A 24,316-nucleotide genomic window follows, 5' to 3' on the forward strand; every position below is an offset into this window, starting at 1 on the left:
ATCTTTTATGCCACAAGAAATATGAGTCATCAGTACATATTTTATTTTTAAGTCTACTTTCAGAATACAAGGAGAGATGTGTCTCACAAGGTTGATCAGCCAGTTTTAACATATAAAGACCATCAACTAATATTCTAGAACCAATTCGTTTAGAGTTCAGAAATATATTAAAACAACCATTTCCTTGAGTAGATTTAAAACCAGCCAAATCAAGTTTGCTTACAGAAACTAAATTACGGGAAATAGATGGAACATAAAGAGTCTGATATAAATCTAGACAAAATCCACCATCTAAAATGAGACGATAGGTGCCAACAACTTCAACTGGTGCCTTGTCTCGATTTCCCATCAGTAAGTAGTTTTCACTTGAATTTATGGTCTGGATCGTAAGGAATCCCTGTATGGAATTCGTTACATGTACATTAGCACCGCTATCAATCCACGAAGTTTTGGAAGAAACATAAGTAAAATTAGATTCGAAAAAGCTTACGGAACCCATATGATTACCTTTCTTTTCGAACCATTCTCTTCTTTTAGGGCAATCTTTCTGAAAGTGTCCAACCTTTTTACAAAAGTTGCACCTGTAATCTTTCTTTGCCTTTTTCTTCGGATTAACTTGATCAGAATCGTTCATTGTGGGTTGTGCTCTTTGATGGCTCTTTTTATGCCCAAACCCAACTTTAGGTCCAGCTCCTTGAACATAATGGAAAACTTTAATTCCTTCACGACCAAGTCTAGCCTCCTCTTGGACTAGTTTATTAGCCAATTCATTAGATGTCCACCTTTCATCAATTGCATTGTAATTGATCTGAAAGGGTTCATACTGAGGAGGTAGTGAATTTAGGAGAAATTGGACAAGAAATGAATCGTCCACACTCATTCCTAAATTCTTTAGTTTAGCCGCAAGGTTGGTCATTTCAATGCAATGTTCATGCATAGACCTTGTCCCATCATACTTAATGGTTGAAAGATCTGCCATAAGTTTCCCTTCAAGGGATTTGTCTGCAGTCTTAAACCGTTCTTCTATAGCTGCTAGATAATCTATAGCTTTATCTGCATCTGGAAGGGAAGTTTTAATATTGCTAGCTATGGTCATTTTTAAAAACATCATGCTTAATCTGTTCGCTTTCTCCCAAGCTTTATGGAGAGCCTTTTCTTCCTCAGTACTATTTATAGTTAAGGGATCTGGCTCTTCTTCACAAAGTGCCAAATCCATATCTAGTACTCCTAATGTGAACTCAACTTTCTCTTTCCATTCTGAGAAGTTGGTTCCAGTGAGGATCGAAACAGTAGAGACCATAGATGGCAAATTAGCAGGAAATGTTACTGCGATTTAGAGATATAACAAGCTTTAGTTGAGGCTCAAAATTTAAACAACACATTAACAAAAATTATTGAATGCATATGACTTCAAATTATAATGCTCTTGTGGGTAGTCATTATAATATATCCTAATGTCATAGCTTTCAGAAAAATTTTCTTGAATGATGTATCAGATTAATTAAGCTATCTGTGGATATACTTAATTAACTCATATACAAACATTCTAATAAATTATTATCATGTTTTATGTCAATAGCCCTGTGGGTAGCTAATTAATACATAAACATATCAAAATTTAAATATTTTGGTTTTCTATGTGCAAATCATTATAAGATAAAACCATTATGGTGATATCAATTTCTTAATTATGCACATTAAGATAAACCAATCTTTTATCACTTATATATATATATATATATATATTTTAATTTAAACACATATTGTAACTTGAAACTTAAATCAAACAAAAATTAAATTGTACAAACATCATAACTTAAAGCTTTAATTTTCAGTTCTTTAAACCATAAATCTATTATTTTTAATGGATTAATTAGATGTGCATAACCATAAGCTCTGATACCACATGTTAAACATTCTTTTAACATGAACTCCAAAATTCTTAAAAATCTATATTAATCACATAATACAATCATAAAGAGGATTAAAGTAATACCTCCACTCATTGTAGAAATGATGCTTCCTTGAATGGTTTCTTCTTCTTCAATGGTTTGGCTTGAAGACTTGAAAAGAAACTCTTAGATGATCTTTAGGTGGAAGATAAGGTTTCTCTCCCCTTTCCTATAAACTATTTTCTTTATGTGTTGTTTTTGTTCTTGTGATGATTTGTGATGGAGCAAACCATCTATTTATAGGAGGGAAGAGGACCTTACTCCTCATAAGGGTTTTGTCTTCTAATTTAATCTCAACCATCCATCATAGTAGAGATGAAGACAGTGGTGACAAGTGTGAGAACAAGTGTCTAATATTGCTTCAAACACAACATACAACTTCACACTTGTTCTCTTATAAGCTTTAGCATGACATGTAGTTTAATACTTGTCATTTTAGTTCCCAAATGATTAAAAACAAAATATAACAAACCCAATTAAATAACCTGTTAACTATAAGACCATATACATGGGTAAAAAATAATTATTTTTTTACAGAGAATCATCCCTATCTCTCAGTCTTTGAAATCTTGTCTTTTTCCTTTGAATTATTCGATCTATGTTGATAAGGCCTATAAACTCTCTTTCTTCATATTGTTTTTTTTTACCATGGACCATTGTGCATTTTCCTCGTGCTTAAATCGAAGTTCGAATCGATAACCAAAGAGTCTAAGATAACCGGAGTAGTCGTGTTTAATTACAGTGAACTTAATTCTGATAAACTTACTAACCATATTTAATTAGTGCTCTCTAATATTAGGCTTATATATGGTGGTCCTTAATAACTTTTTTGTTGGAAGGTTATATCTTTTTAATTCTCAAATTCGACTACAAAAGGAGTTGTTGTTTTGTTTAATTGCAGGCATCTTTTATATATGTAAAAAAACTCTTTGAAAAAAAAAGAAAAAACAAATATAGAGTCAATTTTTTTTTTAGACAAAGAAAAAACATGTTATGACTTAAGAGACTTACGAAATAAAAAACATGTTATGACTTACGAATTAAAAACATGTTATGACTATTTGACTTAAGAGACTTACGAATTAAACGACACAATGGGATAATATTCAATTTAGGAATAAAACGCACAAGGGATTACGTACGTGTTGTCCGCAGCGTTGGATCAAGAAGTCTACTAGCTACTGGAAGATTATGCATATATATTGGCAAGTTTTACGATCTGCCCTTTTCTTCCATCTCTTGATTCATATCGTTTTCTGATTATACAAAAACTGAATTTTTCATTATAGCGAATTTCTTTAGTAGTGAACTATCATCACATATTTATTATTTTGTCAGAAAAAAGTGGAGATAATTTTGATTCATGATTTAGCAGCTTGTTTAAATTACCAAAAATACACATTCTTTGGTTATCCGTGGAGCCGTTCGTCATATTCAAATGTGACGTTGGTACTTAGATTCGATGTATTAAGCATCATTTGTAGGATTAGATAAGGAAAATGGATAAAATATTTTATAATGATGATGTAATAAATAACAAAAGAAAAAAATAAAAAATTAGCAGGCCAACTTGTGTCTAGAGATGTTGGTAATCATTCTATACGTTGAATCACTCATCCTCTGAAATATTGTCTTCTTCCCGTGAATTATTTGATCATCCTTGTTTTGCTATATAAATTTGTTAGCATGGACATTGTGCATGTTCCTCGTGTTGAAATTCTAATTTTGAATCGATTACCATATTCTAAACCCCTCTTTTCAACCCTCACTATAGTAGAAAGATAGACATTAAGGACCCATGACAAAAATGATCAGAATGTGACAGTGCCGGAAAAAGCCAAGCGTTTATAGCTGACACTTTTAGGTTTTACTCAACCAAATGGTAGTTACTGCCATGCTCGGCTTAACTGCATGAGAACTCCTATAAATACCGATACAAAATGTTCTTGTGTTCCACAACTCAAACCCCTCAGAAAAGTAAACATTAAATCTTTAAAAACACAAAACCATCAAAATGAATAAACCTTCAGTGATCTCTTTTCTTATCACTCTCCTGTTAGCTGCAGCTGTCTGCATCCAAGCAGGCGAACCGGTGAAGGTAACTATTGAAACTGATCTTAAAATCGATCAACAATACTACATCCAGCCAGTCAATACCAACTTCCCCGGAGGTGGTCTTGTCCCAGTCCCCCCTACACTAGGTTCCTTATGTCCACTTGGCATCGTCCAAACAGCCATTACGTTCATACCAGGCGTACCAGTTACCTTCTCATTTCCAAACTCAACCACGAAAACAACCATTTCTACAGATGATTATGTAAATATTGAGTTTAAGTCCAAATTCTGGCTCTGCGATAAGCTTTCCAAGTTTTGGGAAGTCGATGAATCCTCATCAGCTACCGAAGAGCCTTCCATTCTCGTTGGTGGTACAAAACAGGAACAGAATAGCTGGTTCAAGATTGAGAAAGCCGGAGAACGAGCCGGAGCAAACACCTATAAGCTGACCAGCTTTGCCGGACTTATTGGAACTAAGCCAGGAGCTTTAGGGATACCACGACTAGTTCTTACCAATGATAAGGCTAAAACCTTACTCGTCATATTCAAAAAGTTTGATGAAGCGACTATTACTACTTCTACGTACTTCTCTGGTTGAGAAGTTAGGTCTAAGAATGTTCCCGTTCTAGCTACTAGTCAACTGGTCAAAATCATGTAAAAAAAAAAGCCTGAGACTCGTCCATGGCAAGAAATAATGGGTTGAGATAATACCCGCATGCAAGTTTTTATTTTCCATAAATAAAATAAAATTATCCTTTATAGCGCTTTATTATCTATGACTGACTGACTATGCATGGCCGTGATTGTCAAAGAAAAATAATTAAAGAATTATACAACTTCAAGAAAATATTAAAAAAAATTAAATTTTAAGAAAATTAATTACCATATAAATTTAATAGTGAATATTCAACATATCAGGTATGAGTTAATGAATTAATATATGTTGGGTGATTTAGATGAATACTCATATTTTCTTAATTGTCAAGAAAAAAAATAATACAACTTCATATTAACCAAAAAAAAAAGTACTATAAGAAAATTAACTACGGTAAATTCATGCCCTGTTTTAACCGTTGAGTATTTTTATCACCGATACAAAATGTGTTGGTCTCTCTCGACTCCCTCACTCAAACCCTAAAAACACAAAAAAATCACAATAACAGAAAGCCAGTCAAACTAATGTAAATCATTAGCCTCGTCCATGGCCAAAAATAATGGGTTGAGGTAATACCGTCACGCATTTTAGTATATGTCTATAAATTAACTAAAATTTATGTCTTCTAGTGCTTTATCATGAAACTGGTCGGGCTTGTCATAGACTGCTAATTGAAATAGAATAATACGCCTTAAAAAATCAAGATATAAAAATTCAATAACAAAAATTTACATAGATATATTATCTGCTAGTTCCATTCAATACAATGTTTTCTTTGATTAGATATGAAAAGGATTTAAAACAAGGCAAATTACACATAAATTTTTAGAGAATATTGTAATCAATCCGAGCAGTAGTTTACAATTAGTTGATAAATTGATAATGATCACTTTAATTAGTAAAACTAACCATATGTGTTGTATGCGTTCTAATACAAAGCGTATGGTCCTTCCTGAATTCCAAAAATCAAATTCAGATAGATTGCAGAAATTCTTATAGAAAATATTATTTTTAGGCAAATTTTACGTATATGCCTGTTTCGCTAAAATCTTATGAATTTTTCATATTTCATTTTCAAACATTTAAAAATGTCTATATTAATGATTTTTTTTGTTGAAATACATACTTTATAACAAATATTAAATCTTAAGAACAAATAGAATCGACTAAACGTAAATATAACAAATAACACGCATCTAATATATTTTTGTATCATGAAAATAATAAATTTATAAGATTTTAGATGGAATGACAAAAATTTTAAATGCAACTAAACAAATGACATATTCATAATTAATTTTACATTGAACTATACATAAGTATTCATCTGCTATACATAATACATTCGATGGAAGTCTACGTAATTCAAGTAACATGCTAGCTACTGTAGTAAAATATGGGGAATCAGTGGGGCACTGTTATGGTATGTTATACTCATTAGCCTTCAAAAGCATAGCATCTATGTCGATCCTGCAAGAAAACAGAATTCGACATTCGATTTTTATTATCAAATCTTATTGTAACAAATTTTTACTGTGAGAGATATCTAAATATATCCCAACCTGCCATCCTTGAAATCTATCATGAGCTGACGGAATGTCGCATACTTTCCTACACTGTCAGCAAACTCTCTCTTGACTTGTTTCAGAAATCTCTTGGCATCCTCTTTTGTCAAGTTGGGTTTAGCAGCAACAACAGCTCCTCCGACTCCAACCCTAAGAGTTTATTCAAAACCTTTTTAAGTGTATATAATAGTACTGTTGCAATAACCTGAAATCTAACATACATTTTTGGAAAAGTATGAAATCAAACAGCAAGAGACTATCACGTGAAATCGCAATCGGCCACAAATAGAAAACATCTCTCAGTCTTAGCAGGCAGCAACAAAAACAATAACCAAAATCCAATACAATTACAGTCTCAGGATGTATTATCAATGAGGTATGACACCGCAGTTTACAATTACAGTTTCGATTATAAACCCCACGCATCACAGACACAAGAAATTGCGTTATATAATAAAAGCATACATATATGCTAAAAAAATACTGAAGTCAAAAATCCAAAAACTCACGTCTGAGGGGTAAGCGCCATCATATATACAGGGAAAGCAGAGAAATTGGAGAAGAGTTTAGACACAATCGAGCAATATAGACGAGGAAGAATTGTGGAGGAGAAGATCTCTCTCTCTCGTGAACCCTAATAATCTCAAAAGGAAAAGCAAAATTTTTCGAAACTATTTTTTTTTGTCTTGTACTAGCTGGTTGTTTTGGTTTGGTTTGCATTCCAACTTTTATTTGTTTTCTAAAAAAAAATCAGTAAATAATTTGATAAAGCATAAAACTTTATGCTATTGACGCTTGGGAAAGGATCGTACACAATACTCTGATCTCTGGTGTGTACGGATCTAGGCGTAGAACTTTTTAGTCATTCAAAAATTAAAAAACTTATACTATTGAACTCTCTTGCGTTGATTATACATGGTTTTGTAAAACGACCGTATCCAGATGTAACATTCGCAAACCGAAATCTCGGTTTAGGGATTGCATCGGTCGATGCAAGGCCAGTTAAGTGCGGACGAGTTTAAGTTAAACGCTGCGTTTTGGGTTTAGGGAAAACCCTTAAACTCGAGTTTTGTCTCATTCGGCGAGTTTGGCCGTTTTTGAGAGAAAAGAAAAGAGAGAAAAGGTTCTTGAGTGTTCTTGAGGATTTTGGGTGATTGAGGCTGTTCCCGTAGAGATTTGTAGCTGGGATCGTTGTAGGAGCATCCTGTGATATGTATATATTTTACACACTTTCATCATGCATTTCTCATTCATTTTGTTTTCTTAACTCATTGTTTTGCATTGTTTTTCGTCTCTTTTGCATAATATGCATATTTAGGTAGTCTTCGCATTAGTTTTGCATGCATCTTACATGTTGGTGTTATTTCAGGTGTTTTAGGAGATGTCCAAACCATCAAGAGCAAACAGAGAGCAGGAGAGCAGTCCAGCGACTCGATCTACACTACCCAGCGCGATCCAACCTTCCAAGTCTTTGATCGACTCGAGTGAAGAATTTACTTTGGGATTCAGCCTTCGACATATTCATAAAAGTTGTAGAGAATTAAGTCATTTGTCCACTGCCGTTGATTTCAAGCCAATCGGAGGCGTGGTTCAAAAGTTATCATCATTTTAGTGGATGCACGTACATTCTGAACTCCGACTCGACCCGCACACAAAGAAGAGCTCCCACTCGATCGGACATGTCAGCAGCGACTCGACCAAGACGTCCCAGGAGGGCTCCTGAGCACCCTCTAGACGCGACTCGATCAGCAGCTCCCAAACAACACATTTCAAGCTGCCTCTCGATCGATGTTTTCAAGCTACCTCTCGATCGATGTTTTCAAGCTACCTCTCGATCGATGTTTTCAAGCTGCCTCTCGATCAACGATCTCAAGCCACCATTCGATCAAGCTTCCTGGACTCCGACTCGATCGACACTCCCACGATGTGACTCGATCGACGCTCTTAAACTGACGTCCTGGTTTTGTTCTGAAGACGCGTCCGAGAAGGGTTCCCGAACCGACGTTCTATATTGTCGTTTTACGTTTTAGGGATTTCCATGTTTTACTATAAATACGTTTTTTTAAGTTTTGAGGGAGACATTCTTTTATCTCGTTTTTTTTGTTTTCTTTTCCCTAAGATTTACCGAGCCACCTAAAACCCTTGAGACTTTGTAATCCTGATAGCTTTGATTTTATTGAGATTTTGCATTTTATTTCTTCTACAAAGTTGTTCATTTCATTTTTGTCTATCTGATGATGCTTGATTCAACATTTTTTGAGATTGTATCCTCGATGATGATTTCTAGATCCGAGTAGTGTGATAGTTCTTGAGGATAAGATAGATTAGGTGGAAGATCTTAGTATGTAGGGTGTTTAAGTTTAGATTCGTGTGATTCCCTTCTGGACTAGAGTTAGAAATCATAGTTTCTCTCTGATCAATTGGAACTATGTCTTAGACATTTCGACACCCAAAAGGTGTTCGATGAAATGTCTGACCAACTAGTGCCAGAGACTTACATTCCTAGCCTAAGAGATTAGTTGTCTAGGGTGTTTGTTGACGTGAATGAACTTGTTTGTCATGCCTGCTTGATCATGTTTCTCTAGCGAGAGCTAGGTTTGGAAGTGTTTGAGTTTGAGTAGCTTCTGTCAAGAGATTGGATTAGCTAAGTCGTGATGTTCATTGTTTAGGGATAGCTTGCTTGTGGCATGTTAAACACTATGTAGATTAAGAGACTCCACCGACATCAATTACTCCCATCCTTAGGACTTCTATCTTATCTGATTGTTTCTGCATCTTTTAAGCGTGTTCTTTATTTCTGTTCCAATAGCTTGCTCATTTGTCTCTGCTCGTCTAGCTTGTTTTTGCTCTCTTAAGTTATTTCATTTTAGCTCTTGTTCTGCAAACTCGTTTTGTCCTTGCATCTCGTTCACTCTAGGTTGTTAGACAAAAACTCATTTTGAATCTGGCTTAACTTGTGACTGCTTGATTGCATCTCGATTGTGAGTAAAGTTTCCCATTTGGATTGACACCTTCTGTACTACAACTGCATAAGGTTAATTGAGACCTGCTAGGAGACACAAAAAACCTAGTATCATCCTGGGAGCGTTGTTTTGCTTGTTTGAGGTTCAGAATCTTCTTGGCAAAGGTAAGTGCATGACCATGGCTTATCTAAGCTGAAGATTTCTCTGATCTGCTTGTTATGTGTTGTTAGGCTTGTTAGAATGTTGTTTGGGACGTTGGGAAGCTTTCTTGTGGCTTGGGATCGAGTTTTGTGGTTGTAGGAACGAAGATCCGGCGAGAAGCTTCGGGGAGAAACGATGCTCGACATGTGCGTCGCTCGATGCAACTGCGAGGACGGCGCGATAAACCTCGGGTATCCGTGCTATGTCGAGCATGCGTCGGATGATGCAATGGAAACATTGCTAGGTTTCTGGTTTTATGTTTCCTGATGTTTGGTATTTGGATATTACCTATGTTATGATTATTGGTTTATTATTGGATATTTATTGGATATTGGTATTTGTTATTCCGCTGTTGGTTGTGATTGTGGTTAGGTGGCTAGTGGATATGGGACCACTAGTTGTAGTTTATTTATTATTATTATTATTATTATTATTATTATTATTATTATTATTATTATTATTATTATTATTATTATTATTATTATTATTATTATTATTATTATCATTTTTATTATTATTATCATTATTATTATTATTATTATTATTATTATTATTATTTATTATTTTTAAAAAAACCGGGTCTGGTCGTTTCAGTTTGGTATCAGAGCCCTTACAGTTATAGGTTTTGGTTCACTAGGCTTTGTGCTGTAGATGTTTGGGATTGCATGTCTTGATTGATTATGTGAGTTAGTTAATTGTGTGTGGCATGGAGTCCTAGAACATCCTCTTCAAGCCTACTGTGTGATTCCACGGTGAGTTTATATTTTTGTGTTTTTGTATTATGTTAAGATTGCTTGTTAGCCTCTGTTCTTGGAAGTGCAGTGGCTAAAGGTGTTTGAGTTGTTGGTCGTGGACGGGGACGTGTTCGTGGTCATGGTCGGGCAGGTCCCAAGGCCAGCGAGTGTGTGGTCCAGAGTTCCACGGGGAGGTACGTCAGAGGGTCGCAAGCGTATCAGGAGGGACCAGAGGGGGTTAGCCGGTGAGCGTGCCGGGGGTGCTGGGAACCCAGGTGTGGGGTTGCAGCAGGTGGAGCCCAGGATCGAGATGATCGTTTGGCGGATCTGTTCGCGTACTATTGGAGCAGTTACCGAGAGGGGTACCAGTGTAGGCTCCAGTTGTACCGCATGTGGCGGGGTGCAGCCGAGGGCTGCGGATGTTGAGGACTTTTCATCTTATGTTTGGAGGATGGAGCAGTGGTAGATGGCCGGTGCAAGATTCTTCGCGAGAGGTATCAAACCTAGAGAGGCGGATAGATGGACATATGTAGTTGGAGCAGATATTTCTCTGTTTGGTGGGTAATCCAGTTGGATATTAGAAGTTGAGTGGGTAGGTGTAACATTGTAATGTTATACTCGTACCACGGGAAAAACCTTTGGTCGAAAGATGTTTATAGTCTTTAAGGATTGTTGAACCTGAGGGGATGGTGGTTTTCCCAGAATACCGATAGCTCGAGGGGCTGTGGGCTCCGAGAGTGGTAGAGGGGATGATGTTCTCCTGAGGGGATGATTAATTCCTCTGATACCGAGATCTTGAGGATTATGGTCCAAGAGTGAGACTGTATAACTCAAAGACGGAGGTCTGAGAGTGAGATCGGTATGGCTCGAAGGTTGCGACCTAATTGTGGAAGAGTTGGGAGTAAGCAATGCCTAGGACGTGAGTATAAACATAACGACTGAATGTGTTGTCCAGTGGGTCAAGGTTTTATGACCATAGCTGATGTGACCCCGGACTACGGACGTGGTTCACGGACGTACGGACGGAGGATACAGCAGAACGGATCGGAGAAGCGGTTCGGTTAGGGATGGGAATGGACGCGAATGGACGCGGAACAGCGGACGTACGGACGGATGGTCGGACGCGGCGGACGCGGCCGATAAACGGACGTATGGACGCGTCGGATGGACGAGTGAGTGGATGGAACGCGGATGGACTAGGGAGTCACGAGGAGATACTCGACTCGTTCGGCTCTAGTTAGGAAGCGGAAGGGAAAAGACGCTGCGTATGGACGGACGCCGCAGATGGAGCGATGTACGGAAGGAAACGGCACAAGGAACGACAAGAACGGACGGAGAGAGATTCGCGAGGAGATGCTCGACTCGTTTGTCTCTCGGATAGATGGGGATGAACGGACGGTGGATTGAGTCGACGACACACGGGAGATGGCTCGGCCCGTGATACGGTCGGACTAGAAGGTCATGAACCCGGTTCTTGAACATTCTAGCGTTTCTCTAGAGCCAAGTCCCGGACTTGAGCGGGAGAGAGGAGTGAACAAAGATCCAATCTTTGGGCCAATAATTTCTATATTCCAGTCTTTTCTTTTACAATGAGGGTTTAGGCCTTTATATAGGCAAGCTTACATAAGGGGGACACTAAAACCCTAGACGCGCGGCCATGATCTGAACCATACACTTGGCCATAAAGTAAAAGCAAAAGCAAAAAGGGAACAAAGACCATCCAACGGTCATAAGAGAGTTCAAAGAAAATAAAGGAAAGGAAGGAAGGAGATAGGGTTGCCACGTCATTGGTGGGACGTGGCTGATAGGATCTTCACTTCCTTGGCCCATTATCTTGTTAATGAAAGTTTCCAAGTCATGAGCCAAGCGGGAACGAAGTGGAGATGCACTAGAGCTCGCTGCCTCGTTAAAACCCCTTCGTTAAACCAATTGGGACAAACCCGAAGTAGGAAAAAGAGTACAGCTCCTTCTATTGACTTAGGGGTGTCTTCACGCTAGCGTGATGGTGAAGACACACAAATCAAGCTTCCCAAAGCTGGTCGCACCCAAGGCTCTTCATTGGTGATGCTAGCCATGAGCCATTGGTGTAAGGTTGGAGCTTGGCCTTGTATTGCTCATTAGATGACGTTGTCTTGCTCCTCCTCGATGATCCTTGGGGACTGGTTGATGCCGCGTTGATGTTCTGGACCGACTTTTATGCTCCTACGCGAGCTGCTAGACGATGGTACCAATGTACCGGTTCTCACCGCGGTACGGTCATGACCCGGGTTCCATCATTCCCTCCCTCTTGAAAAGGTTTTGACCTCAAAACTCTGTCCAAAACCTGGATCAAAAAGGAAACCAAATCAGCAGCATCAAAAGTTCAACCAAGGTCTAATTTTACCGGGATCAAAAGGAAAAAGTAAGGCCTTAAGAGAAAAGGATAAGACTTCCCCGGTAAGGCCAGCAGCATTGGTCGCTCCTATCCCATCATGAACCTTGGTTGCTTGTGGGGACTCTCCTGGATGCCACACAAAGGTTTGGTCCGCACCGTATTTGCAAAAATTCATCGCCATAGGACCTTGTGCGGAAACGGCCTTGGCGCTACGAGTAGAGAAGGATGGCACGGTATAGGTGACTCCCAGCTGGAGCTTACTACCTGAAGTAGTCATGAACAATACCGAGTGCAAAAATCCATCAATGGCCATCTCCGGTGACTCCTTGAGCTTGAAACTCCCCAATGCCGAGTGAGCACCGGATAGGGAACTGATCACACGGTCAGAATCTTCTTTGGCGTCGCCTAGTGGTTCGATACACGTCCTGGATGAAGATTCACGCACCATGGCCTGCTCCGAGCATGGCAGTCGAAGGTCGGCTTGGTCTCGATCAGGAGCGGTAAGGAGTCGACCGCTGTTCGCTTGATTGCCTGGGCTTGTACCACCGAGTATATGCGCTTGGTGATCCGGCGGCTCGGCTGGCTTCTCTATGATTCCTCCTGGGCCGTTGACATCTTCTTTATTGTCCGGTTCATGATCCGGTTGCGTCCTTGTCATTTCCGGCCTTGGTATGATCTGGGGACGGACTTCTCCTTGGGCTGGTTCCTCGTACCATGTCGGCAGCTCACGGCATTGGACGGTCGGAACATGTCGTCTCCGATGTGTCTCATCACGGTCCGGATTAGAACTTGGTCGCGGATCCAGCGTTGGTGGAGACACAAGGGCCGAGTGTTGGTTCCGCGATGATTCTCCACGGACGCGTCAGATGGACGAGTGAGCGGGTTGAACGCGGATGGACTAGAGCGTCACGAGGAGATACTCGACTCGTTCGGCTCTAGTTAGGAAGCGGAAGGGAAAAGACGCTGCGTACGGATGGACGCCGCGGATGGAGCGATGTACAGAAGGAAACGGCACAAGAAACAACGAGAACGGACGGAGAGAGATTCGCAAGGAGATGCTCGACTCGTTTGTCTCTCGGATAGATAGGGATGAACGGATGGTGGATTGAGTCGACGACACACGGGAGATGGCTCGGCCCGTGATACGGTCGGACTAGAAGGTCATGAACCCGGTTCTTGAACCTTCTAGGGTTTCTCTAGAGCCAAGTCCCGGACTTGAGCGGGAGAGAGGAGTGAACAAAGATCCAATCTTTGGGCCAATAATTTCTATATTCCAGTCTTTTCTTTTACAATGAGGGTTTGGGTCTTTATATAGGCAAGCTTACATAAGGGGGACACTAAAACCCTAGACGCGCGGCCATGATCTGAACCATACACTTGGCCATAAAATAAAAGCAAAAGCAAAAAGGGAACAAAGACCATCCAACGGTCATAAGAGAGTTCAAAGAAAATAAAGGAAAGGAAGGAAGGAGATAGGGTTGCCACGTCATTGGTGGGACGTGGCTGCTGGATCTTCACTTCCTTGGCCCATTATCTTGTTAATGAAAGTTTCCAAGTCATGAGCCAAGCGGGAACGAAGTGGAGATGCACTAGAGCTCGCTGCCTCGTTAAAACCCCTTCGGTAAACCCATTGGGACAAATCCGAAGTAGGAAAAAGAGTACAGCTCCTTCTATTGACTTAGGGGTGTCTTCACGCTAGCGTGATGGTGAAGACACACAAATCAAGCTTCCCAAAGCTGGTCGCACCCAAGGCTCTTCATTGGTGATGCTAGCCATGAGCCATTGGTGTAAGGTTGGAGCTTGGCCTTGTATTGCTCATTAGATGACGTTGTCTTGCTCCTCCTCGATGATCCTTGGGGACTGGTTGATGCCGCGTTGATGTTCTGGACCGACCTTTATGCTCCTACGCGAGCTGCTAGACGATGGTACCAATGTACCGGTTCTCACCGCGGTACGGTCATGACCCGGGTTCCATCAATAGCGGTCATGAATGTGTGGCTGTTGCGCCAGGATTGTGCGGCCGGTGGTGCTGGAGTCCCGGGAAGGGGAGTTGCAGCAGGTATGAGCCGCGAAAGGCATGTTTGCCAGATACATAAGTTCAAGAGAATCCTTCATGGCAGGATAACTAATCATTGCGAGGATGTTGGATGAAGTTCATTGGAGATGGACAGGGTTGCTAGATTCAAGGTTTTGGTAAGCTTGTTGGAGGAAATAAGTCAAATGGTTTGAGTTAGCGGCCTGCAAAGCATTTGATGCGGTGAATTAGAATATGCGAACGTATGGTACTTGTTTGTTTTATTACGCTCGTATTGATGATTTGATGTGGAGAATTGCCAAGCGGAAAAGCTATTTTTGGAATAAGCTATCTTCTGCAAGTTTCCTTAAGAGACAAGTTACTAGAGGCTCTTGGATTGGCAAGAGGGGTTGATATTCGGGTGGTGATGAGTTGATGTCGACATACTTGATTATTAATCTAGTAGAGCTGAGGAAGTGACCAGAGGATTTGTTGAGCAGGGGATTCATTCGTCTTATCTTTTCACCGTGGGAAGCGTTGGTGTTGTTCGTCAAGTTGAAGGATGAGGTAGGGGGTTTATGAGTTCGTGGTGAAGCCTTTTGGGTTGACTAACACGCCAGCAGCGTTTATGAGATTGATGAACAATGTGTTTCAGGAGCTTCTGGACGTATCTGTCATCATTTTCATCGATGATATCCTGGTTTATTCCAAGAGTCCTGAGGAGTATGCAGTGTATTTCAGGGCAGTTATGGAGAAGCTGCGGGAGCAGAAGTTGTTTGCTAAGTTGAGCAAGTGTAGTTTCTGGTAGCGTGAGATGAGTTTTCTGGGTCACATTTTGTCAGCAGAGGGGTTTCTATAGATCCGGAGAGGATTCAGGCTATCCGAGGTTGGTCTAGACCGCAAAATGACATAGAGATCAGGAGTTTTCCTTGGTTTGGCAGGTTACTACAGGAGGTTTGTGCAAGGGTTTGCGAGCAGAACACGTCCTATGACTAAGTTGACAGGGAAGGATGTTCCTTTTGTTTGGTCACAGGAATGTGAGGAAGGCTTTGCAAGCCTGAAGGAGATGTTGACTACTGCGCCAGTGTTGGCTTTGCCTGAGCAGAGAGAACCCTATGTGGTTTATACTGATGCATCCATAGTTGGTTTGGGGTGTGTGTTGATGCAACATGGGAAGGTGATTGCCTATGTTTCGCGGCAGTGGTGGAAGCATGAGGGCAACTATCTTACTCATGACTTGGAGATGGCTGCTGTAGTTTTTGCCCTGAAGATTGGGAGATCTTATCTTTATGGTTCAAAGGTACAGGTGTTTATAGATCATAATAGCCTGAAGTACATATTCACTCAGCCCGAGCTGAATTTGAGGCAGAGGCGATGGATGGAGCTAGTGGCGGATTATGATTTGGAGATAGCCTATCACCCTGGTAAGGCTAGCTTGGTTGCAGATGCCTTGAGTCAGAAGCGGGCGGCTTCGGCTCAGGAGCAGGATATGGAGTCTCTGGTAGGAGAGATTAGTGCTTTGAGCTTGTGTGCGGTTTCTCAGGAGCCGTTGGGTTTGGTTGCAACTGATAGAGTTGATCTGTTGAGCAAAGTGTGTTTAGCTTAGGAGAAGGATTTGGGGCTGGCGAATGCCTCTAAGGATGTTGCTTCAGAGGAGTTCAGACAGGAGATCCTGAGTGAGGCTCATGCGAGCATATTCTCTATTCATCGAGGAACGACTAAGATGTACCGTGATCTCAGGAGGTATTATCACTGGGTCGGGATGAAGAAGGATGTGGCTAGATGGGTCGTGAGGGGCGATGTGTGTCAGCTAGTGAAGGCTGAACATCAGGTCCTAAGAGGGTTACTGAAGAGTCTTCCCATTCCAGATTAGAAGTGGGATATGATTACTATGGACTTCGTGGTGGGTTTGCCAGTGTCCAGGACTATTGATGTTATTTGGGTCATTATGGATCGGTTGACTAGCACATTTTCTGGCCATTAAGAAAACAGATGGAGCATCGGTCTTGGCTAAGAAGTATGTGAGGGAGATAGTCAGGTTGTATGGGGTGCCAGCGAGTATTGTGTCTGATAGGGATTCCAAATTCACTTCGGTATTTTGGAGACCGTTTGAGGCAGAGATGGGCTCTAAGGTGCATATGAGTACAGCTTATCATCCCCAGACAGATGGACAGTCAGAGAGGACGATCCAGACGCTGGAGGATTTGCTGAGGATGTGTGTGTTGGATTGGAGAGGCCATTGGGCAGATCACTTGAGCTTGGTAGAGTTTGCTTACAACAACATTTATCAGGCGAGTATTAAGATTGCTCATTATGAGGCTTTGTATGGGAGGAGAGATCTTGAGTTTCAGGTAGGAGACAGAGTGTACCTCAAGATGGCCATGTTACAGGGTCCGAACAGGTCATTGACTGAGATTAAGTTGAGTCTGAGGTATATGGGTCCGTTCAGAGTGATAGAGCGGGTTGGACCAATGGCATATAGACTGGAATTACCTGAGGTTATGCTTGATTTCCATAAGGTTTTCCATGTGTCTATGCTGCGGAAGTGTCTCCGTGAGGATGATCAGTTGTTAGCTAAGATTCTGGAGGATCTTCAGCCTAACATGACTTTGGAGGCGAGACCAGTGAGGGTTCTCAAGAGGAGGATCAAGGAACTTCGGAAGAAGAAGATTCCTTTGATGAGAGTCCTTTGGGACTGTGATGGTGTTGAAGAGAAGACTTGGGAGCCAGAGGCGAGGATGAAGGCAAGGTTTAAGAAGTGGTTCGAGAAGCAAGCTGCGACTTGAGCTTGTCTAGCCTGGTCCCATCTGTAATCCGTGGCTGGAGCATGAATGGAGTATTCCAGCCCATCTCTCTTGTTTACTTGGTCGCTTGGGATGGTTGGTTGTGCGACTATGTAACAAGATGAGGTGGTGCTCGGGGTACAAAGTTTCCGTGTGGCGGGGTTTTTGGAGGAAAGTTTCCTTAAATATAAGTTTCCAAAAGTGGAAAGTTTCCAAAAGGGAAAAGTGCTAAAAATGGAAAGTTCTATGTGAGTTAGAATTTGTCCATTTTTGTGGTCGTGAGCCTTGGAGGGGCTTGTGTGGCCTTAGTGGCGGACTTTTGAGTCATTGTGCCCGTGTGTGGCGGTCTTTTGAGACATTGTGTAGCCTTTTTGGCGAGTTATTTAACCAATTGTGTGGCCTTTGTGGTGGGCTGTTTAGCCAGAGTGCCTGTTTAGGCGGTCCTTCGGGACATATGGTCTTTGTGACGGTCCTTCGGGACAGATGGTCTTTGTGACGGTCCTTCGGGACAGATGGTCTTTGTGATGGTCTTTCGGGACAGATGATCTTTGTGACAGTCCTGCGGGACAGATGGTCTTTGTGACGGTCCTGTTTAGGACATTTGTTTGGCCTTGGTGGCGGTCCTGTTTAGGACATTTGTTTGGCCTTGGTGGCGGTCCTGTTTAGGACATTTGTTTGGCCTTTGTGGCGGCCCTAGTGGCACTGAGATGATCCATATGGTCATGAGGTATCCTAGTGAGGAGATATGTGGTTGGTAGGACATTGTGATATCTTACGCAAGTCACAGGAAGGAAGCCTGGATAGGGATGGGACTCAGACGTGTTCAGAATTGTTTGCTCGCGACTCTTGGGGGACTTAGGTTCTCCTAGTACTGCCATATTCAGAGACTTTGTGACTTGGGAGTATGGTTGGTATATCTACTTCGAATGACGATCCGGGGGCGCGCTGTAGGGTGGCAACCCAAGAGATGAGTATTGGATTTTTCTTATATATTATGGCATGCGGGCTTAGGCCCGATGAGGAGCCAACATTATGGCATGCAGGCTTAGGCCTGATGAGGAGCCAATAAAAACTCAAGGTTTAGGCCTATGAGTAAAGGAAAGTCCAAAAGTCGAGAGCAAATAATGCCTGGAGCGTGAGTCTATCGCCTAGAGGTGACCTTTCGTAGATCGGTCGGAGGAGTGCGGGCCGTGGAGACGGTTGCACGGGAGTCCTTGGCTGATGGTTGTTCTAGATTTGAGGACGAATCTAGGTTGGTGGGGGAGAATTGTAATATCCGCGAACCGAAATCCCGGTTTAGGGATTGCATCGGTCGATGTAAGGCCAGTTAAGTGCGGACGAGTTTAAGTTAAACGCTGCGTTTTGGGTTTCGGGAAAACCCTTAAACTCGAGTTTTGTGTCATTCGGCGAGTTTGGCCGTTTTTGAGAGAAAAGAAAAGAGAGAAAAGGTTCTTGAGTGTTCTTGAGGATTTTAGGTGATTTGAGGCTATTCCTGTAGAGATCTGTAGCTGGGATCGTTGTAGGAGCATGCTGGGAGGGTTGTTTTTCTTGTTTCAGGTTCAGAATCTTCTTGGCAAAGGTAAGTGCATGACCATGGCTTATCCAAGCTGGAGATTTCTCTGATATGCTTTTATGTGTTGTTAGGCTTGTTAGAATGTTGTTTGGGACGTTGAGAAGCTTTCTTGTGGCTTGGGATCGAGTTTTGTGGTTGTAGGAACGAAGATCCGGCGAGAAGTTTCAGGGAGAAACGATGCTCGGCATGTGCGTCGGTCGATACACTTTGTGCGTCGGTCGATGCAATTGCGAGGACACGTGATAAACCTAGGGTTTTCGTGCTGTGTCGAGCATGCGTTGGTCGATGCAAGTGTACCTTGCATCGGTCGATGCATACCATGTGTCGGTCGACGTAACCCCGTACTGGTGTCGGTCGATGCATGTTGGTGTCCGTCGTTGCTTGGCCCTGGTTTGTTATTGTTGATTGTTGGTTGTTGGTTGATGGTTAGAGATATCTCTATTGCTTGTGTGTATAGCCCAGTAGATGGGAGGATTGCCTTACTGAGTGTTTATAAAATACTCATGCATTGAAATTTGTGTTTGTGGTGCAGGTAAAGGCAAAGTGTGATCGTGGAATCAAGGTTATGAAGAGGAGGATGTTCTAGGGACTCGATTGGTTGTTGTCTGGTATTGCTAGGTTGATAGAGTTGGGTCATTAGAAACATTGCTAGGTTGTCGGTTTTATGTTTCCTGATGTTTGGTATTTGGATATTACCTATGTTATGATTATTAGATTTTTATTGGATATTGGTGTTTGTTATTCCGTTGTTGGTTGTGATTGTGGTTAGGTGGCTAGTGGGTATAGGACCACTAGTTGTAGTTTATCTATTATTATTATTATTATTATTATTATTATTATTATTTACTATTGATGATTTAAAAAAAAAAAAAACGGGTCGGGTCGTTTCAGTTTGGTATCAGAGCCCTTATGGTTCTAGGTTTGGGTTCACTAGGCTTTGTGCTATAGATGTTTGGGATTGCATGTCTTGATTGATTATGTGAGTTAGTCAATTGTGTGTGGCATGGAGTCCTAGAACATCCTCTTCGAGCCTACTGTGTGATTCCACGGTGAGTATATATATTTTTATGTTTGTATAATTGCGTGCTTAGCCTTCTGTTCATGGTAGTGCAGATGGTTAGAGAGGGTGCTGTTGCTGGTCGTGGTCGTGGACGCGGATGTGGTCGTGGTAGGGGCAGAGTCCCAGCGGTTAGTGAGACTGCGGACCAGAGTGTAACAGCTGCGGGTGTTGGCGAGTCGCAGGGTGTCCAGGGGGATTCTTTGAGTGTGGCCGGAGGAGGCGGTGTTGATACTCTAGTGGCTGGTGATGCTAGGGTTCCGGGTTTGGGAATCCCAGCGGTTAGAGTCCCTGGTGTTGATCTTGCGGGTTTGTTAGCACAGTTGATAGAGCGGTTGCCGGCGGTGGCACCGGCTCAGACTTAGGTAGTGCCACCAGTGGTGGCGAAGGAGCGGCAGCCAGTGGCTGCGGATGTGGGCGGGCATAGTCGTTATTTGTCTATGCTCAAGGAGATGCGTAGCATCGATACTGCACGGTTTTCGGGTGGTACAGATCCTACTGCTGCAGATGCGTGAAGGACGAGTGTGGAATGTAACTTCCATACTCTAAGATGTCCTGAGGAGTTTTGGGTGGACATTGGAGTCCACCATTTGATTGGTGATGCTCAGGTGTGGTAGAGATCAGTGGCTGCTAGGAGAGTGCAACGGGAGATGACTTGGGCTGATTTTGCAGGGGAGTTCAACCGCAAGTATTTTCCGAGGGAAGCATTGGACCGGATGGAGGTGCAGTTCCTTCAGTTATCTCAGGGGACGCGGTCAGTGCATGAGTTGGATTTGGAGTTTAGTCGGCTTCTATGTTATGAGGGCTCTTCGTGATGAGGGTCCATTGTAGAGGACGGAGTTACGCAACGCGTGCAGAGCTGGTTGAGACTGCAGCAGAGATCGAGGAGGATATCCGGGCACAGTCAATGGCGGTTAGTCCAGCAGTTCAGCCTGGTAAGGCTCAACATCATGGGGGTTCTAGCAAGGGCGGCAAGCATGCGCAGGGAACCAAGAGGAGGTGGGAGGCTATGTAGAGGCCGAGTGGTGCGAGTTGCTTCGGTTGTGGGAACAAGGATCACCGGATTTCTAGCTGTCCCAAGAGGAGTGCTCCGACGGCAGCGGTTCGTTTTTGCTATCATTGCAGGGAGCCAGGGCACATCAGGCCCTTGTGTCCCAAGTTACAGCCGGTGGCAGTGGCAGCGTTGCAGCAGATGCAGCCGGGAGGGCAGCAGGCTGCATAGGTTGAGAAGGCGCCACGAGTTTATACGACTACAGAGACTGGTGGAACCAGTGCTGGGGCGATCACAGGTATAATTTCTTGTACTATGTCTTTGTGAATTTTTAGTAGGTTGAGATTTTATGTTTGCCTGTGATAAACTGTTAGGTTCTCAACAAATGAGGTTTGTGTAGGGACCTTGTTGGTGGACGGGTTTAAGTCCCACGTTATGTTTGATTCTGGAGCTTCTCATAACTTCATTACTCCGAAGTGTGCTGAGAGCGCATGAATCAAAGGAGATCCCGGGTGATACAAGCTCGAGCTAACTCGGCTAGTACGATCCAGTTTCATCGCCAAACTTCTCGAACCAAGGAAGGAGTGGTTAAGGGACAAGCTGCTCAAGCCTCCAAACCACGAACAAACATGTAACCTGGGGAAGACGAGGTGCACCACACGAGCAACAAGATTCTCGTGATAAAACACAAAGGTTCTCTAGCTATGGAGTATCGGGTCTCGACAAAGCTGAGAACGAAGCGGCTGCACAAACTAGGGAAAGCTTAAAAGAAAGTTCTTATTTTTATTTCATCGTGAAAAATAATGATAGCCGCTGTGGCCTTTATAGGCAATTACAAAAAAGAAGAAAATAAAAAAATAAAAAAAAAATAAAAAAATACTCTAGACTCTAGAGTTTATTGTGCAACAGTCTTAATTGAAATAACTAAATATGGCTAATTTAATCCTGCAAAATCAAAGCAATAAACTCATTAAAGTAAAAAAATGGAAATAATTCAAAAACTTACCTTCACAGATCGGTAATGAAGAAAAGTCTTGAGCTTGTTCACCAAGCCTTGGTTCTAGACGTTCTCCTAGTCTTCATGCATCCTCTATGTTGATCACAAGGAAGTTGTGGGCTTGGGCCTGCGAGCCCACCAGTGGCCAAAAGTCACTCCGAACTCAATCCAGGTCACGACTCACGGTGGAAGGAGGTGCAACGTCTTCTTCATGTTGGTCTTGCATTGTAGAGAAAATAGCTCGACCCAATGGCTCATGTGGAGGTGATGATGAGCTGACTTGTTCCATGAGTTTTTCCACGTACTTGTTGAACTTGTGTTGAAGCACTTTAGCTCGTTGTCTTGTTATGGCTCCATCAAAGACTTGTGGTGCTTCTGGTTTAGATTCTTTATCCGGTTTTGTTGGACCATCCGGTTCAATTTGGTGTTCGATTTCTCGGAGTGGAGGTAGGCTGTCCGGAATTTCCTCGGGAAAAACATCCTTGAAGTTATTCAATAGCTCATTCACCTCAGGTGGTAAGCTTAGTTCGCCGAAATCTGCACTTAAAACTTCCTTAAAGACCATTAGTAGCATTGTGTGTTTAGAAGCTAAAGTTTTTCGGACATAACTAGGTTGAACCAGGAAATTAGATTGTGTGCTAACACGCTTCTCCTTAACCATTTGCAATTGCAATTCATGAACTTGACTAGGTGTAAGTGGCGTTAAACTAACTTTCCTTTTATCATGCATAAAGGTATAAAAATTGGTGCGGCCATCATGCTTAGTTTCCCGGTCAAACTGCCATGGTCTACCCAAAAGTAGATGTCCAGCTTGCATAGGGACGACATCGCATATGACCTGATCTTGGTAACGTCCCACACTAAAAGGGAAAGTTACTTGATCATCGATCTTAAGCTCCACCTTATCATCGAGCCATCTTAGCCTATAGGGCCGAGGATGCTTAGTTCTCTCAAGGTTTAGCTTTTCTACCAAATAGGCACTTGCCACGTTGGTACAAGATCCACTATCAATAATTAAATTACATACCTTTCCCTTGATAGTACAACAGGTGTGAAAAATATTTTCACGTTGCATGGTTTCAGTAGGGTCCACCATTGCACTTAAGACTCGTCGTGTCACTAGGAGCTCTCCGACGTCCGGGTATTCAATGTCTCCATATTCACCGTAGGGTTCCGTGTCCTCCTTATCTTGGGACTTATAGTCTCCGGTGTCGGTGATGAGCATCACCCTTTGGTTTGGGCACTCGCTAGCCATGTGACCTCTCCCCCTGCACTTAAAACACGTAATGTCTCTAGAACGTGTTGGGTTAACTGACTTACTTGATTCAACTTTCAGTGGTTCCTTGCTAGTCTCGTACGATTTGCGTTTAGAACGAGAGTCTACTTCCACCGCTTTGCCTTTGTCTGTAGGTTTGTTGTTACTTGCGGCCCAAGGAAGTTGGGGTTTGTTACGTGTAGTAGTAGATTTTCGTTTGACTTGACCTTCCGCTTGAAGAGCTAAATGGAAGAGTCCTTGCAGATCTTGGTACACTTGCATCTCCACCTTGCGGCCTATGCGATCTTGTAATCCTTCGAGAAACTGCGCCATGTGTGACTCCTCATCCTCGTGTAGCTCCAAGCGGTTCCTTAAGCGCTCGAAATCTTCGAAATACTCCTCCACCGATTAGTTTCCCTGTCTAAGACCTCGAAAACGTCGTTGTAGTTTCCTATGAAAAGTAGGGGGTACAAACCTTTGCCTCATGACATCCTTCATGTCGACCCATGAGTCAATAGCACGGAGTCTATATCTCCTTCGTTCGGACGTAGTCCTGTCCCACCACGTAAGAGCCGTGTCAGTGAATTGGGCTATAGCTAGAGCTACTCGCTTGGGTCCGGGGTGGTTGTAATACTCGAAGATGTGGTCCATCCGTTTCTCCCACTCAAGGTACGCCTCGAGATCAATCCTCCCAGCAAAGGTAGGAGCAGTTAGCTTAACATCGTTGTAAGGTTGTTGCGGACGTGCGTCTTGACGGTGTCGAACTGGTGGAGCCTCGTCATCCTCCTCGTAACCCCATTGTTGAGCTCTCCTTTGCCTCTGATTTCGTTCGTCTTGTTGTATGTTGGGGTCATCGTTGAGCATGGTGTCGTCGGGTACAGGGTTTCGTGGTGATCGACCACCGGCGTTGTTTGCTCTCATGCCCCTCGGTTCTTGCTCCACTCGTTCCACTCGTTCCAGTCAGTCTCCAAATGTGTTGAACTGATTCTGCAAGTTGGTGAGGATGTTCATCATTGCGGTCAAGTTTGGTTGTTCGTCTGCTTCACCCATGATCGTCTACAAAAGTTTCAGAGACAAGTGAACTCAAATATAATTTTTAAAAAAAAAAAAAAAACAAACTATGACTAACGAAACACAAATATAACTT

General features: G+C 42.4%; 1 protein-coding gene and 2 pseudogenes across 1 annotated transcript; 1 reads left to right on the top strand and 2 right to left on the bottom strand.

Annotated features, from left to right (window-relative positions):
* Positions 1-163: 163 nt before the first annotated feature.
* LOC147941190 (uncharacterized) lies at positions 164-2,160 on the bottom strand. The gene is made up of 3 exons (XM_087460339.1): positions 1,997-2,160; positions 508-1,326; positions 164-397 (listed from the first exon to the last, which is right to left on the bottom strand). The coding sequence occupies exons 1-3, from the start codon at positions 2,004-2,006 to the stop codon at positions 363-365; spliced, it is 864 nt and encodes a 287-aa protein (XP_087316465.1). The 5' UTR covers positions 2,007-2,160; the 3' UTR covers positions 164-362.
* Positions 2,161-3,896: 1,736 nt separating this feature from the next.
* On the top strand, positions 3,897-4,764 carry LOC147941191 (kunitz trypsin inhibitor 2 pseudogene; annotated as a pseudogene).
* An 18,269-nt stretch (positions 4,765-23,033) lies between these two features.
* On the bottom strand, positions 23,034-24,090 carry LOC147941192 (uncharacterized; annotated as a pseudogene).
* Between the last annotated feature and the right edge of the window lie 226 nt (positions 24,091-24,316).

This window comes from Camelina sativa, chromosome 7 (assembly GCF_030686135.1).
Source record: "Camelina sativa cultivar CO46 ecotype springtype chromosome 7, ASM3068613v1".
In the NCBI taxonomy this organism is placed as follows: Eukaryota; Viridiplantae; Streptophyta; class Magnoliopsida; order Brassicales; family Brassicaceae; genus Camelina; species Camelina sativa.